The following is a 17,084-nucleotide window of genomic DNA, read 5'->3' as shown; positions in this document are numbered from 1 at the left end:
ATTGCAGTTATTCCATTTTCATGAGGGGCCTGTGCCCCTAACCCCAGCAAGTGTGGAGGGCCCACTGTATTGTATATCCTCAAAAGACTTTACATGTATATACAGCCAATATGACATCTGTTCTAGAAAAACTGGAAAACATTCCATATGGAAAAGGGTTGTAGGTCAGTGGCAGTACCATATAGTCAACATTCAGATTTCCTGGGTTCATGCCACAATTAAAGAATGCAAAAGTGGTTTAGCCAGCCCCCCCCCCCTTCGCTTCCTAAGTTGCCTCCATTAAATGATTTTATTATGCAGAGCACAGATGGGGTTGGTTAAATGCTTAACATCAACTCCTTAAAAATCAATTGGATGTGTTATGTAAATACTGCCTATTGGGTGACTGTGTGTGCCAACCAGCCTGCTATGACTCTTCAGTTTGGGCTTGGATTCCACATGCTGCTTTTTCCCCCTGTGGCCAGAAACAAATGCTTGACCAGATTCCCATCTTTTTCAGCCTGGTTACAATTACTGTGTGTTCTTCCACATTCAGGAATATTTACAGTTAGTGAAATGCTGTTGCTAAGCTACAGCTAAAGTGCAATTGTTCAGACATTTTAAATGCGTGTTTCCAGAGAACATTTGTATATTGCTTTTAAAAAAATGCACAAAGAGGTGGAACCTTTTTCGCAGATGTAAAAAACACAGTTTGAAACTGGAAGAAACATCATTATTCAGTGCCTAAAACTACTGAGAAGAAACCCTGGGAGGGAAAATACAAAGAGGGGAAGCTGGGTAAGATGGGATGGTGAAAACTGCACAAAATTGTCAAGTCGAAGGCTTTCATGGCCGAGAAACCCACAAAAAACCATGCACAAAATTACCACTGGTTTGTTATTCTTCCTGATAATTTTCCTGACTGTTGGGAAGCATTTTGTTCCAGACTTGAGGATGAATAATTACAATTTTTCTTTCTATCCTTAGTGTACAAAGTATAACAAGAATTATGTTCATCTTTAAATGAATGCTAATGGAGAAATCCTAGTGTTATATTGCCTCTTTTTGTGTACATTTTTGTGTTTTCTAATCAGCGAACTCACTAGGAAATGAGTGAACTGCACTCTTCCCTCCACATTTGCGGCTTTGACTTTTACTGATTTGATTATTCATGTAGTTTATTAATATGTTCTCTCTAGGAATATCTAGGTCCTCCAGCATAACTCTGTGGTCAACTTTAACCAAAAGTCGCACTGAAGGAGGTAGAGATTTCTAGAGAGAACACTCTACTAGGCATTTGTAGCTCCTTCAGCTCAATTCTGTGGTCAGTGTCTGGCAGATGTTGACCACAGGGTTGCACTGGAGGACCTAGAGAGGTGTTCTCATGGGTAAAAACATAGTGATTTTGTTATTTGCAACTTTCCCATATTCACAGGGGTCCTGTGCCCCTAACCCCAGCGAATGTGGAAGGATGAGTGAACATGTCTTGTAATGACTTAAAGAGTGCATTAAACATTTTCTCTCAACGTTGTCATCCTGTTTGTAGACAGTGTTGAATTAACCAAGTGTGAGCATTCTCTGGTTGTGGTCCATTTTCCATTTATGTGAAGTTAACTTGAAGATCCATGAGATTTCAGAGTAACTGTACTGCTGGATTGAGTGCACAGCATTTTCCAGTAGGAGAGCAAATATTTAGCTTTCAAGATTTTCCTCGAGGATTTAAGTGATCTATGCCAATGAAGGTGTTAAGAGATAATGTAAGCAAAAATCATACCTGGTGTTCCCACTGTCGTCAGCATCTAATTCCTCCTTTGCTATGTGTTAATGTAAAGGACTGTGTGTCAGAGAAGAGTGCTAAGGAAACGGCAAATTCTGTTAGAGAACAGATGGCTTCAGAACATCTCTTTGACAGTTGCACTTCATTGGCAATTCAGCTGCTATATCACACTCTGAAGTGGTGTCATTTCTGCATATTGATCCCCTCCATGAAAAGGTTCTCATTTCTACCCTCCTGTTCTGATTTGTACAGTGTAGGGACTTACCCCCACTTCTGCGCCCTTGTACATTAGTATTCCTAACATTTTCTAGCTACATGGAACCTTTCCTAAAGTAGTGTCTCTGATCTAGAACTGTTAATTGTTGATGATCCTGCAAAGTGCTTGAGGACATGCAGTCATGACGGCTGTTGGCCAAGCCTGTTTTGCATTGAGACACTCCTGACTATAAGTTGAGCATTGACTCTGAAACAGAGTGGGCAAGCTCCTACATTTCCTTCCTCCAAACCATTGGGACTGCATCCTCTTGCAGATTTCTAGCAATTCTGCATTAAAATATGTCCAGTGTGTATATGTCCACTAATGCAATGTAAAAATATTATTTTTTCTCTCTTAAAGGAAGTTTCTTTCTTTTTCTTTGCCCTTTTCCTCGTCACCTGCTTTAGGAAATGGCTTTGTGAACTCCCGCGCTTCGCCAGGCCTGCTTAGCAGCACTGGCAGTGGAAATGGTCTAAGCAAAGTGATGCCTACAAAATCCCCCCCTCCCCCTGGAGGGGGAAACCTTGGAATGAACAATCGAAAGCCAGATCTGCGAGTAGTCATCCCACCATCTAGCAAAGGCATGATGCCTCCATTGGTAAGTTCAACTTCTTGGCTGCTTTCTTTATGCCCAGTGTTCTTAAAAGTGCTACTCTTGGTAAATTGTGGACATCTGTATTGTGGCCAAAGATGTTATCCCAAACTAGATTCAGATGTTTATAGAGTGGATAGGGTTACATTCACATAGGTTTTACAAATACTGTACTGGACTCTTTTTTGTTTTTTGAAACAATCCTAAATGTCTTGCATCCTTCCTTTGCTCTAATTGTTCTTATTATGCACCTTCAAGTTGACTCCAAATTCTGGCAAATCTGTCATAGGGTGTTTTTTTTGAGGGGGGGGGGAGGTTTATTTAGAGGAAGCTTTCTTCTTAGGCTGAGAAAGTGTGACTTGCCCAAGGTCACCCAGTGGGTTTCTATGGCTGAATAGGGAATTCCAGCTCTGGTCTCAGGAGTTCTAGTCCAGTACTCAGAAACCTCTACACTGTGGCTCCTCGTTCCTCTAGGAATACATCAAAATATTTCTGCACTAGGTGTTCCTGCAGTTTTCTTCTGTATTATTCATCAATTGGCTATGTGTATGAGCACATTCCTCATGGGTCTTCCACTAATAAGGGTCATTTTCAGTAATATCATGGGGGAACAGCTCACAATCGTCTGTTCTCTAGAATGGACATTTCTCTGTGGCAGCCAGGCCCAATGCTTGCTCTGCTTTATTCATGTAAACATACTTTTCTCACCGAGAACGTCTTACGTTCTCACAAACTGATTGCCTGCACACTGCACATTTTGAACCTTCTTGATCTAAGCAGTGTTTTCCCACTGCAGCAGATACAGAACTGAGGAAAAAGGCAAAAGGTTCTTCAGCAAAATAGTTTATACCAAGTTTCCTAATGTGCATTAAACAGGCATAGATGACTTTTATGTGTGTGTTCATAGATTCAGAGAATCAGTTACAGGTATTCAGCCTGCTTTCGTTCTCAAAATGTAGGGCCTGAAACAGAACTTTCCTTCTTAACTCTGGGTGCTTAACTCTTGGGCATAGAATCATAGAGTTGGAAGGGAGCTCAAGTGCCACTTCATCTCCTTGTCAGTACTAGTACCAGGCATCACATTACATGACTAGGCATGAGATGTATGTACTCTGATGCAAGTCAGAATTGTATCTTATCTCAGCTACACAATTTCTCATTTCCTCAAACTATCACAAGACTCGCTGATAGAACCTCAGTAAACCTTCAGCTTGGTTTAACTCATCATTCTGCAGAGGCTGAGTTATGGGCTGCCAGAACAGTTTAACAGAACTAGCAGTGCTCTTTGATTTAAAATATTTACAGTAACCACAACAAACTGGCATTCCTTGAGAGCACAGGACAACACCTTTGCTCATTGAAAGTTTGGGCCAGTTGTGTATAAATTCTTTTTTTCAAGCTGGCTATCTACTCTGTTGCACATGATGCAAGACCGCTTACTGAATCACATTGTAAATTCAAAATACTAGCAAGGCTAAATATAGCTAACTCTTACAAGTATCAGCATGACTCTTTCATTCTTGAATACTGTCCTATTCTTAGTAACTGTATTATTCCTCTTGTTTGCTGAGTACAGTCGGAGGAGGATGAATTGGAGTTGGTGAGTCTGGGTTCCTACTTGGTATGAGACATCAACATCTGGAGAGCTTTCGTGTTAACTGTATGGTGTAACTTAAGACCAATGTTCCCTTTGTGCAGAAAGAACCATTGCTTAGTTTATCATAACCATGTTGCACAAACATAGAAATTAATAAACCTTACCCAGAGAGTTATTTTTTTGAATGTGCTGTTGAAAAGGGAACATTGGGATGGAACCTCTAACAGCAACTGCTCCGCCAATGAAGAACCTTTGAAAATTCTGTAAACAAAGCCTTATATTGTGTCACTTGTTTATTTAGATAGGGACTTTGCTCATAGAGTTCCTCAAATTGTAACACAGATCCTGTGCTGCTGCTTTTCTTCTTTGAGATTACATCATTCTGGATGAAGTCATCCTTCTAGAGATGAAGTTAATTTCATGCTCTACAAGAGAAGCAAACCACAAGGGTCTTCCCTGTTTACTCAAAGAAGCATTCAACTGCAAGATGGTTTTTTTTCTCTCTCTCCCCCTTGCTTGAAAAAACATGTTAGCCTTTCAAAAAGGCCTTTCACCAAAAATTTCATGGCATTTGCTTTCTTATAAATCTAAAGATCACTTTTTTCTTCTTTGTGATGCTACCCAAATTACGACAGTTTTTCCCCCCTTCTTTTTTTATTGGCACTAGTGCTGTCATTTCAGAAAGAGCATGAGGAAAAACTTGAGGAGACCTGATTGCAAAGCCCTTTTATTGTTTTGAAACAATTTAAACCCAGACCGGTTGCTGATACGGGGCTCTTTGCATGAAAGCATGGGATTGCTGTGTTTTGTCTTGTGTTTCTTTATTTGTTTTGGTGAATGCACCCTGTTGGCTACCATGGTGTGTGTTAAAGTGAAAACATAATGTCTAGTACAAGATGTTGTCCGGTTAGCAACAACCTGTTGCTTATTGCTTCTATATGAAGTGCCAGTGATTATCAAAACTCCTGTAATTTGCACCTGAGCTCCATTTCCCAAGGGGAACCAAAGAAAGGAGGGGCACCATTACATAGTCATTGAGCCATATTCCTATTGTTTACTTTGTGGAGGATAGCCTGTAGTTAGGCAGGTAACCTTGCAATATGCATTTCTTTGGCTACTTTATGCATACGCATTAGATTGTATGTGCAGTGGACCCCACAATATGTGAATAAACGTGTATATGGGTGGGTCATTGAATGATTTTTTTATCTTGCTTTTCCATTTTTAAAAAATGTGCAATGCGCCCATGGTGAAATACGTGTCTCCACATCACATGGTGTGGGAGAAAGGGCATGTATGGTGTCTCTTTCAATATGTCAAAAGTCTAGTGTGAAGTGGCTTTCAAGTTTTCCTAGACAAAGATAGATTTGTAGTCTACAACTCTGGGAGGCGATTGCCCTCTGGTGGTGTGACTCCGACTCAGAGAGAAATATGCAGCCGGCTAAAAACAATTAAAAGGCCTCCTTCAAACAACTAGGTCATGTGTTTATCATTGGAACTGAAGCTAGCTAGGGCTGGTTCTGTCTGTATTGTGGCTCTAGGCAAAGATTTAAGTATGCTGCCCTCATGGTACATCTTTTCTTTCTGCACTGGGGTTGGAGTTATGATCTCTCCAGGGCATTACTTGTTTTTAGTCATTTCCCCCCTCGCCTATTAGTGAAGAGGATAAGAGGAAGAAATCAAGATTGGGGAAATAATATCAGGGGGTTGGGGGCAACACCCCTATCACAGATTTTGATGACAGAGGTAACATTTTTTCCTGTTCTCTTTATTTCTACTCCCACTTCACAAGGTTGTGCAGATTGGTCCAGCGTCTCTTGAATTCTTCTTCCCCAGGGAGCCCTCTGATTTAGCTACTGGGCTGAGCTGGTACCAAACCTAGTTTTTAAAACAGTTTTGAAACGGTGAAGACAGTGGCATTTTATCCAGCTGTATCTGCAGCAGCATCTTAGCAAAACAAGCAAATAGACAAAAACAACAACAACAAAACCCCCAAACCCTTAACAAGCTTTAATATACTGACCTGAATTAGTCTTGGGTCATCTGTAGAAGGTTTCTTTAAACGATGTTTTGTTGAAGACATGCTCTTAGCAAGGAGGATAACTTGAAAGAGTTTCACTTTTTAAAATGCAATTACATTAATGCTGCTGCATATAAGGCACAAAGTTAAGTACTCTGAAAAATACTACTTAAGAGCTTTCATGCTGCCAGCAACTCCATGAAGAATGGTCAGATGGCAATGAGTATGACTGGTCCAAGGCCAGTCATTGCATACCTGCCCTGAACTGACTCTATTACTCTGTTCATGGATGAGAACAACCTAAAAATTTTCTTCCCTGGACTGTATCTGCTCCTAATAAATGCTGTACAAAATCCATAGGCAAAGCGGAAGTGTTATCTAGTCCAGTGTGTGCTTGACTTAACTGTGCCCTTTTAAAAATAATGTTTTATTTAGTACATCTGTTCTTCTGTTAACCATTTACAGAACACACAACGGTTAAGCAGTTCTCAGTCTACACAACCTCTTGCAACACCAGTTGTGTCTGTGACAACTCCAAGCTTGCCCCCACAGGGACTGGTTTATTCTGCCATGCCCACCGCCTACAACACTGGTAAGTTTTTCAGTGGTTGCCTTTCTCTTTAGACCCATTTCTGTAGGAAAGCTGTTGAGAGGATTCTAAACCTTTAGTTCAGCCCTATCTCTGAGGTGTTAATTTGATGTGCCCTGGGAGGGTTTTTTTATGCTTGCAAACAAATAGGAATTCTCACTTTTAACCATCTAAATTCTGCTTTTTCCTGGGGCTAGATAGCAATAACATTTACATTTCTATTCCGCTTAGTAATGGACTCAGCACTCTCTAATCGGTTTACAATCTGTAAGCCAATTGCCCTCAACAAACTCATTTTACTGACCTACGAAAGCATGGAAGGCTGAGTCAACCTTGGAGCTTGGGATCAAACTCACAATGTTATGGCTTTAATACCAGCATTTAACCACTGTGCCACCAGAGTAAATATGGTACAAAACAAATAAAACAGTACAACACATGAGCAAAAACATGAGTCAATAGAAACTTTAATAAAGACTAATTGTTCAGAACCCTGGGAAAATATTATGCTTTCCTGGCAACAAGCCATAAAAAATGTAGGCGCCAGATGTGGAAAGAGCATTGTGCAGCTGGGAAAATGGCCCACCCTCACCTGCAGTCTAAAGTGATACACTCCACAGTGTGCCAACTTGTTCTTCATAATATGTTGAGCAGCTGTTTGAGCCTACAAGGAGACTCACTTTGCTTTTTAAAATATGAAATTTGCTAGATAATTTCATTACCCACTGATGAGAATGTGACTGCATTTCTAAAGATCTCGATCCAAATTTGCAACACCTTTTGCAACAAACTACTATAGCTACATTGCAAACGTTAAACTTTGTAAAAACAAACAATTGTTTTATATATATATATATACACACACACATACATACACACACACACACCCCAAAATGTTTTGGAGCGGTCTAAAAAATCAAATGACATGTGTACATTTATATGTAAGTCTAATGCCTCATGTTTGTGGTGTAGACACTGGAATCCAGTCAGTTCAGTTTTTGCTTCCCAAACGCTAGCCTCTCTGGCAATGTTGTATTGGACTTCTGTGACATTGTGCTGTATGTCTTACTCTAAGTACCTACTTGCTGGCACAGCAAATTTGTAGGGATGACCTCCTAGCAGTTGCATAATCAGGCACTTTGAGATTAAGACTACTAGAAGGGAAAATACAACTTGGTGCCTGAAAACCAATGTTAAAATACAGCTGACAAAATTTGATATTATTTATTAGATGTCCATACTTCTTTAAATGGCATTCAGATCCTTGTTTCAAGAAGTATCTGACTCCACGTGTTATGATTTAGTGTCCCTAGCTACATACAACTGTAGCTGTCTCACAGGACATATTTTTCTTCATTTTCTTCTCCATAAATTTAAAACTACAAAGCCACTAATACAAGTGTAAGAGGTGTTTAAAAATGCAGGGCCATCGTGGCCTCTCTAGAGAAGGAGATCCAAAATGTGGGAGCAGCCATCAAGCAGGCCCTCTCCCTTGTTCCCACTTAATGAGCCTGAGAAGGCCATGGGACAGAGAGAACTTCTTCCTTGTTTAGGGAGAAGGGCCTTTCCAATCTTGGGTGCTCTAATGGGCTCCAGCAACATAAATGAAATACCAGCATTAGAAACAGGGGTTCTGTTTGGTCCTGGCCTAGTTGACTCTTGAGTAAGTACTAAACATAAGTGGTATTTAATGATATATAACACAACCTTCAGTCTTTAGGTAGCCCTAGCAATGTGAGATTGCAGTCTTTCAAGCAGGATCAAAGACAGAAAATATATCACTAAACACCTTGAGAGTTTTTATGTGAATTCAAGTATCTGACCTAAAACATTCTATTTGATATTGAGTTGGTGAAAGTGAAAAGCTTAAACTTTGTGATGAAAAGAGGTTTCCTCCTCACTTGCTTCCTCTTTCAGATTACTCCTTGACTAGTGCAGACCTGTCAGCCCTGCAGGGATTTAACTCCCCAGGAATGCTCTCATTGGGACAAGTATCTGCCTGGCAACAGCATCACTTGGGGCAGGCAGCCCTCAGCTCTCTTGTGTGAGTAGAACATCTCCCCCCCACCCCAGGAAAAGTTGTCAGCTTCTGCATTATGTCCAGTTGTGCACATCTCCTGTTTAGTCCCAAATAATATCCAGGCTTGGCCCTATTTGGCCAGGGACAGTGTTTTTACTTTTTAGTTTTCAGCAGATTGGAAATATGTGCATGGCTTCCTCTTCCTCGGTGAAGATTTTGATTTATGACTTGCAGCTAAGGGGCGTTGGAAGGAATTTTGTAGGGAAATCCCTGTGCACTTACTTGTCCATTCACTGTCCCTTCCTGCATGCAAATAGCAATGTTGTAATCTTCTTATTTGAATAAATAAGTGAAACAACACTTTGCTTAGAGTTTCTGGATGCAGTTCTGCTTTGGAACACAAATGTGACTGCTCAAACCACTCCTGTTGCTTTAAAGGAGCAGCAACAAACAGCACTTTGGAAACTCATTGCTTTTTAATCCCTCCATGTTTGGAAATGTTTTTTCCTTTATAAGAGTGCCAAAATGCAGGCTGGGGAAAGAAAAGTGCCATATACCTTGTGTTTGACTTGCTTCTAGTAGTTGAATGCATGGTTGCATAATAACAGCAAAACACCCACTATTTCATTTCCACTTATGGTGTGTGTTTTAGCTCCTTTCCTATGTATTTCTTATATCTCTTCTCAAATGATAACATGGTCACATAACATGGTCTTGGCGGTTACTAGGAACACAATAATAGCAACTTCCAACTATTGGTTTAATGTGGTGTGTTGGGGTGTACCACGGTATCCCAGGTCTTGGTGTAGCAGGAACATTCATTGTGCATAGTCATTGGACACAATGATATATCACACCAAATCATGGTATATGTTAGATGCTGCCATGAATGGGACCCACAAATAACCAACAAAACCATTTTTGGCTTTCCCCCATTTCTGCCTTGAGTCTCATGACCCTTTTGTCACCTACTATTTCACAGTAGGCACCTGGGGAAACAAGTCAGATAGCCATGATTCTGTGTTTGGGAAGAATGACAAACTGTGGTGTAAGAAAGTCAGAGTTTGTAAGCAAGTAGCAAACCACACCTTCTAGTCGTGCTTTATGGCTGGCTAACAAAATGTGTTTTGTTTTCAGGAAATACCTTTTGAAACAACACAGAACTCAAAGCAGCACAACGTGGCTTTTCGTTCTGTACAATTCCAGCCTTGTATCTTGGCATCCATATGTGCTTCTAGTTTACTTTCAGCTCAGGGTTGATCGAGTGATTTTGCTTTTCTAGGCCCATGTTCCCTCACTTTCTATTTGCTTTATTAAATTTAAGATGGTAATCTACTTCGTAAAAAGGTTACACCTTTTTTGTAGTCTTATTTGGTAAGCATCATAAATAACATTTTCTTTCTCTTCTTCCCCAAATCCAACTTTCATTCTTTATTAGGGCTGGAGGCCAGTTATCTCAGGGTTCCAATTTATCCATTAATACCAACCAAAATATTAACATCAAGTCAGAACCGATTTCACCTCCTCGAGAAAGAGTGACTCCATCCACGTTCTCACAACAGCAGCAGCAGCAGCAGCAACAGGCACCGCAACAACAACAGTCTCAGCAGCAGTCGCGGCAAGAAATGGGGCGCTCTCCTGTTGACAGTCTCAGTAGTTCCAGCAGTTCGTATGACGGCAGCGATCGGGAGGATCCAAGGAATGACTTCCATTCGCCAGTCGCTCTGGGGAGACCCCCGAATTCAGAAGACAGAGAAAGCCCGACAGTAAAGCGGATGAGAATGGACACCTGGGTGACCTAAGCTCCCAGTCCCTACTTTTGTTTCTATTTTTGAGTTATACCAATGGACAGTCCTGACATATCTAAATTTATAAATAAGGACATGAAATAAATATTTATATGTATATACATACATGCATATATATCTTTGTATACATATATATGTGTGAGTGTGTGTAGCAAAGACACAAAAAAAGAAAAATCAGCAGGCACTTAATACCAACTCCTTGTATAGCTGCAGATGCCCCATGGTTTAAAAGATAGAAGAACCCTTATAGGCAGTGGTCTAGTCTGGTGGCACTTAATCTAGACTTTGTTCCTTGAATAATGTTTTGCAGAAGAAATGTACCCGTTACGTAATCTACCAAATTAGATGGCAGAACCGTGAGGACTTTCCTGTAGTAGTGTTCCCATGTGTGTTTTCCAACAACTGTGTGGTACCCTGTAGTTATAATTATGCTTTGTAGCAGCAGAGCAGTAGGAAAAGAAAGCAATACTGTACATAGAATGACCTCTATATTACCCAATCTAGCATGGGTCTCTCTTGCAAAGGGTGCATGGAGAAGGGCTGGCGTTATTTTAAAAACATACCCACACACACACACACCTGTTTTTGCACGTGCAAAAAATAGTGGTTCAAATACAGTTTTTTAAACCAAGTGTGTGTGTGTGTGTGTGTGAGAGAGAGAGAGACATAAATAAAAGTGCATGAAATATTCAGAAGATATTAGCCTAGAAGATAGTCCATAATGAAAATTTTAATATATTAAGTTATAATTGGAATATGTTTTAAAAGCTCTTTCTTACGTTCCTCCGACCTTTTTTAAAATATAGAAAAAACAGTTTTAGCTCGTGTATATTTTTTATTAAAAGAAAAAAATACCCTTCTTTGAAGACTATATGGAAAAATTATATACAGTACTTTTGAACACATTCTGCTATGAATTATTTATACAAGCCAAAGCTGTACGGTGTAGCTTTTTTTTGGTAGAGAATAAGTCTAACTTGGTCGTTCGTTTGTTTTTTACTGTCTGTCGCTTTTTGGTTTTAGGGGAGGAAGGAAGGAAAAACAAAACCTTGCAGGCAGAACCTTGGGGAAAAATAAGCCATGAATACTTATTATTCTATATGTAAATTAAAATTTGAGCCAAACGTTGTGTATATAGCATCTTAAATATATTATCACCTTTTGGTGTAAGTACGTATGTATTGTACGTTCACCAGATTTAAAAAAGTATATTTTTGTGGATTGACGCCGACTTGAAGAAAAAAGAAAAAGAAAAAGGCGAGGTCCTTATTAAGTAGAGTATTCACTGTTTAATATTTACTATTTTGTTCAATATACTGTACTTCCTTTTGGATTTTAATTAATATTATCCAGATTTTTTCAGAGGGTGTTTTAAAACGGGGCCGTCCCCCCTCACTGGTGGTGAATGTGTGTTGTTAAAAATTGTACTCTCTATCTCTCTTTTTATTTTTGGTGCCGTATGGTAAAACTTCATTATACATTTTATAAATATATATATATATATACATATATGTGTATATATACATATATAAATATATGTATATAGATAGCAAAGTGATAGCCCCCCTCTGCGATTCCCTCCACAGAAATCCAGCATCAAAGTTCGTTCTGCATAAATAGGAAAAGGTGTCGTAACATGTTTCTAAGGCGTTATATAAAGCTGCCTCTTTTGATCTGGGTGGGTGGATGTTTTTGTCCCTCATCATTGCTGAAGCAACGGAAACATACACAGTGGAGCAGAGAAGGGTTTTGAAATGGTGTTTGGGTTTAGGACAAGTCTTCTGGTATCTTTTTAAAAGTGCCCACGTCCCCCAGCAAGTGTGTAGCTTATTACTTTTGAGCTTATTGCTTCTGCCTCAGGTTAAAATCTGCTTCACAGGGCTGCATGAATTATTAGTCTTTGGATACATGTTTACTACGAGGAGATGTGAACCGGCCAAGGTGCATCCGTGGCTCGTCTGCATATCCAAAATATATTTCATAACAGGCATCTTAAGGCCTGAATACTTTCAGCAGACTCAACTAAAATACCCATTGAACCAGTTATTGAGTCAACTGCTATGTAAATCTCATTGATTCTGTAGTTCTTCTCTAGTTGAGACTCCTAGTAGGACCCAGGGCTTAATGTATAGATTTTACATTTTCAGGGCCAAAGCAGATGTGAAATGTGTCTTTGTACTGCTAGTAAATAAGGCATTTAAGGCAAACAGCATCTGTGGAGGGGGTTTATAGTTATTGGGATTGCAATATATAGATCTACACCTCTTTATAGATCCACACCTCTTTCTCTACTACTGCAGTCCTGACAATCCTCCAGAGCTGTCTTCTTAGATGGGGAAAAGCCATTAGCATTGGTTTCATTTAAAGATGCCACCTATCTCATGTTTCCTTACTATATATGTATATGGAGAGAGAGAGAGGCACATACTAAAGTAATACCTGTAGTAATAGCAGTTCACTTGTCTAACATTTTGTAGAAGAAAGTAAAACCTGGTTTAGCAATGGGCACTCTTAATTTTATTAATTATTATTAATTTTATTAATTGGATTATTTCTTGCAAAAATTAGGTAGTCCTCTGAATTGCACAGGCCCTGTTGCATTGTTACTGAATGCTGGCAAGTAGTGGCCTGAGTAGAACTTGTTTATGTGAATCAGGTTTACATCCTGTAGTCCCCATGTCACTGTTGGGGAGCTGCTTCCTAGGATGATGCCCATACATACAGGCATGCTACATTTGAGAGCATGTGCCTCCTATGTGGATTACATGATTAAATTGCATGATTAGAATGACTTGAAAAATCTAGTTTAAACATGAACCTTTGAAATTATGAGCTGAGATTTATGAGATACCAAAATAATTTTTCAGCAAAGAGGCTAGAATTTCCTTGGAGAAGAATAGCAGCCCTGTTTCACACACAGATAATTTTGATGTAGCGGAGCATGCTTAATTTTAGTTCTTCATTGCCAGTAAATACGTTTTAAGGCAATCTAAATACTCTTTAATGTCTGTAAAATGTAAACCACATCATGTATGGTCTCATGGGAAGGAGGTATTCTGTCAAAGTTAAAGGGTAAGCTTTTCCCTCTGTAAGATTCTTTCATCTGCCCTCTCCTTCATCGATGTATAAACTGTACATGCTGCTAGAAGACTGTGTTTTCTGGCTGGATCTACAGTATTTTCATTTTTTAGAAAGTTGTGTGTGTGTGTGTATTCCCTTCATAATTCTTCAGCATTGCAAAGATCCCATAGACACGAGGTACAGCCACATTTCTTGATTGGGTTGATGAGAAAATGTGTCCAGGTTTGGTCAGCTCACTTGCCTATCCCAAACACCGCTTCATAGATCCTTCTGATGTTTTCAAAGGGTATGTTGCCAATCACTATTTATGCACCTACATGAACTTTGCTGTACATTTGAATGGGAGTTCTACATTTCACATTTACTGTCTGATTTCTTGTGTGCCTTAATGAGATGGCTTTGCTGACTGTATCTCAATAGTCTTTATTCCTATGCAGGTTTGTAAGGAGTTACATCACTATACATTTTTCTTAAAGAGAAGAATTTTTTAAAAAGGCTTGGGCTTTGTACTTGAATCCAGCCAACCAAATGTGTTTTTGTTTTGTTTTGTTTTTAAAAAAGAAACATGCTTTCAGAATCAGACTGTTAACTTTTGTCCCATCTCCTTGTCCTAGGGATCAGGCCCTCATCTCCGTGTCGGAGAACTTCTCATCGTGAAAATAAAAATACTGACTTTAAAAAGGAAATAAATTTAACACTAATAATGTAACTGTAGACATTTTGGATATCTCACACCTTGATCCTTTAGGTAAGGTTAGTTGCGACAGTATGCGGGATTAAACTAGCAGCATCCTTCAGTTGGCATGTGAGTGAGTCAGTGTTTCTATACTGCCATTATGCTATACCTATGTACCAAAATGATTTGGTTTTGCACTGAAGCGGCTAGCAGTGGTAGCAGAGACTGGGTGGGTGGGTTGTGGAGACACAGGCAATAATCCAAAGAACCATTCAGCTAGTTCCACATACATGAAATAGCTCTGGGCTTGTACCTTGAGCTGTCATGCTTAGATAAACACTTTTGAAACATGAAGGGGGGGTTTCTGCTATGCCTAGAAAGGTGGGTTTTTTGGGGGGGGGGATTGGGGAAGGGGGTTCTCTTTAATGGTGCAGTGAAATACTGGCCATTGGCAAGGTCCTCAGCTTTGGCATTGACAGCCCTAAGGCCCAGGATTTTAGCAACACATTGATACTGACCCGAAATGTAAGGAAACGTGTGGTACCTTGGGTTGGGCTTTCGTTGCCTGAAAGAGTCCTTAATGCCAAGCTCTCTGCTTGTGAAAAGGTAGGCATATCAAGCATGTTGCCTTTTCATATTCAGGGGGCTGATAGATCCTGAGGTGCTACTGGCTTTGTGAGGGGGGCATATAATGTGTCTCGCTCAGGTTGGGATTTGTTTTGGGGGTTTTGCCTTTAAAAACGACAGCCCTGAAAACAAAGATTAGTGGTGTTTAGGCCAAGAGTGCTGCAGATTTACATCTTGCACAAATCCAAGTTGTTAGAATGGAGTGTTGTGTGTGGTAGACATGGCAACACTGACTTTGATTTGGCATGCTCTAATAGCCAATATTCCTTTTTTAAATAAAAGAAGGCATGTAGGAAACGTTTTAGCTCTAAAGGACACTAATGCTTTGGCGAGTGTAATGTGCGCACAAGAAATACATAGTAAATAAGGAACATAAATGACTCCTGCCAGATCAACCATGGGAAGAAGTTTGAAATTTAGAATGTGAAAGACTTAAAATATATATTAGAAGTTTCCCTCACTTTGCTGTGCAAGAAAACACTGCTTTGCTATATTTAAAAAAGAAAAGCTTTTTTTAAAATAATAAAAAAATATATGTACTTGGTAAATGTTTGTAGTCAACAGTTCACAGATGAAGCTGTTTGCGGTTAAAGCCGCCTGGCGGCACAAGCTGGACTTTGTTGCCATCTTTGAACGAATCTTTAAAGGAAAAAAAAAAGTTAAGTTAATCTCTTTTTCCCTGAATGTGGTGTTTTTTCTTCAATATACAATAAATATTCTAGTGAACTTTTTATCAAATGGTTAAGAAAATGCTAGAGGTTGTTGTAAAATATTTGTATCTTGCATTCACTAAAGTAAAAATACTGGCTTTTACTGTGTACTTCGGACTCTCTCATATTTAGAATGGAGTTTCCTTGCTTTCCACAAACCAGCTCTATTTTCTGATGCCGTCAGTGCCTAAAATCGGTTGGTTTTGTTGTTGTTACTGCGTTCTTTTTCCCTGTAAAGATCCATGCTTAGTAAAACGAAGGACATATTTATAAGTATTTGAATTTTGAGCCTGTCATGCTCTACCTGTTTTTGACAGGTTAAATGGCATGAGAGATGCAAGAGAAATTATTTCCTATCAGCTAAGTTGCGATCATCTAAAGAAATAATATTAATCCCTTTTCAAACATTTGTCTTAACTCTGTATTGTTTCCTCTGCTATTGTGGCAGATATTAGACGCACCTTTCTTTTGCCATAGATATCCTTGTTCAGGAGATGGTGCAAAACCTACTTTAAATTCTTTTCGTTAATACTTAAATTTGGTTGTACGGTGGAATGAATTATATATATATATACTTTTAGGTAATGCATTTCTCGCTCTCACCTTCACCTATGTGTTAGCTTTCCTTCCTGGCAACTACACTGCTGTGGGTCTTGGAAAATGTGTTAAGTTCCTTTGGCTAAAAATAATCAATGCAGCTACAGATGTTTAAAATTGGACCACCGTTCCTTTTTTAAGTCCTGAAACTGCCTCTGTGTCACCTTTTTCATTTTAAACATGTTATTGAGGTAAATTCAGACAAGCTAAGTAAAATGCAAGGATCCCTGTTGCAAAACAGTTACTTATTTTAAAAGATGTGTGCTCATGAATGAAAAGATAAAGGAAGAAGAATCGCGAGGCTTCAGTTTTCCACTGTTCTCCATTTGGTGTTTACACTCCAGAGGTGTGTTGGAATTAAATTTGGCATAAAAGCAAAAAAGATCAGGATGGGTAACTGGAAGAACAGGAGGCTACATTAGCCTCCCTAGATCTCGAAGGGCTGCCTCTTCCCACCTCGCCCTTTCCTGCCTCCAAATGCTCTCAAGGGAGGATTTTCATTATGTTTTGGGGCCACTGGCCATTTTAAGCCAGGAGAGTCCATCTTTAACAGTAGAAAGTAAGCGGAAGTTATTTTCTGTTTCTAATAATAATAATAATAATAATTTATATCCCGCCCCTCTACAAGATGCAATTGGGGTGGTTTCTTGGGTCTCTTTTGGGTCTAAATTGGCCACAGGTGGGCCCAAAAATATGGTGGAAATGCTGCCCATCTCCTGGAGGGCATTTGGGGAGGAAATAATTTTTGGGGGGGG

At 39.5% G+C, this 17,084-nt stretch overlaps 1 protein-coding gene across 11 annotated transcripts in view; it reads left to right on the top strand.

The window, feature by feature from the left end:
* MEF2A (myocyte enhancer factor 2A) overlaps positions 1 to 15,842 on the top strand; it is a 71,838-nt gene extending 55,996 nt beyond the window's left edge. For 4 of the 11 annotated variants that reach the window (XM_042472034.1, XM_042472037.1, XM_042472038.1 and 1 more), the window contains exons 7-11: positions 2,420 to 2,610; positions 4,181 to 4,225; positions 6,687 to 6,813; positions 8,728 to 8,854; positions 10,269 to 15,842. In XM_042472034.1, coding sequence (XP_042327968.1) covers positions 2,420 to 2,610; positions 4,181 to 4,225; positions 6,687 to 6,813; positions 8,728 to 8,854; positions 10,269 to 10,632 — 854 coding nt within the window. In that variant the 3' untranslated portion in view covers positions 10,633 to 15,842. The remainder of the gene's footprint in view (positions 1 to 2,419; positions 2,611 to 4,180; positions 4,226 to 6,686; positions 6,814 to 8,727; positions 8,855 to 10,268) is intronic. The other 7 variants (XM_042472042.1, XM_042472045.1, XM_042472043.1 and 4 more) reach the window with 2 other exon arrangements.
* The last annotated feature ends 1,242 nt before the right edge of the window (positions 15,843 to 17,084 follow it).

Source organism: Sceloporus undulatus, chromosome 6 (assembly GCF_019175285.1).
Source record: "Sceloporus undulatus isolate JIND9_A2432 ecotype Alabama chromosome 6, SceUnd_v1.1, whole genome shotgun sequence".
In the NCBI taxonomy this organism is placed as follows: Eukaryota; Metazoa; Chordata; class Lepidosauria; order Squamata; family Phrynosomatidae; genus Sceloporus; species Sceloporus undulatus.
The sequence above is the reverse complement of the archived record's forward strand: the minus strand, read 5'-3'. Positions and strand labels throughout refer to the sequence as shown.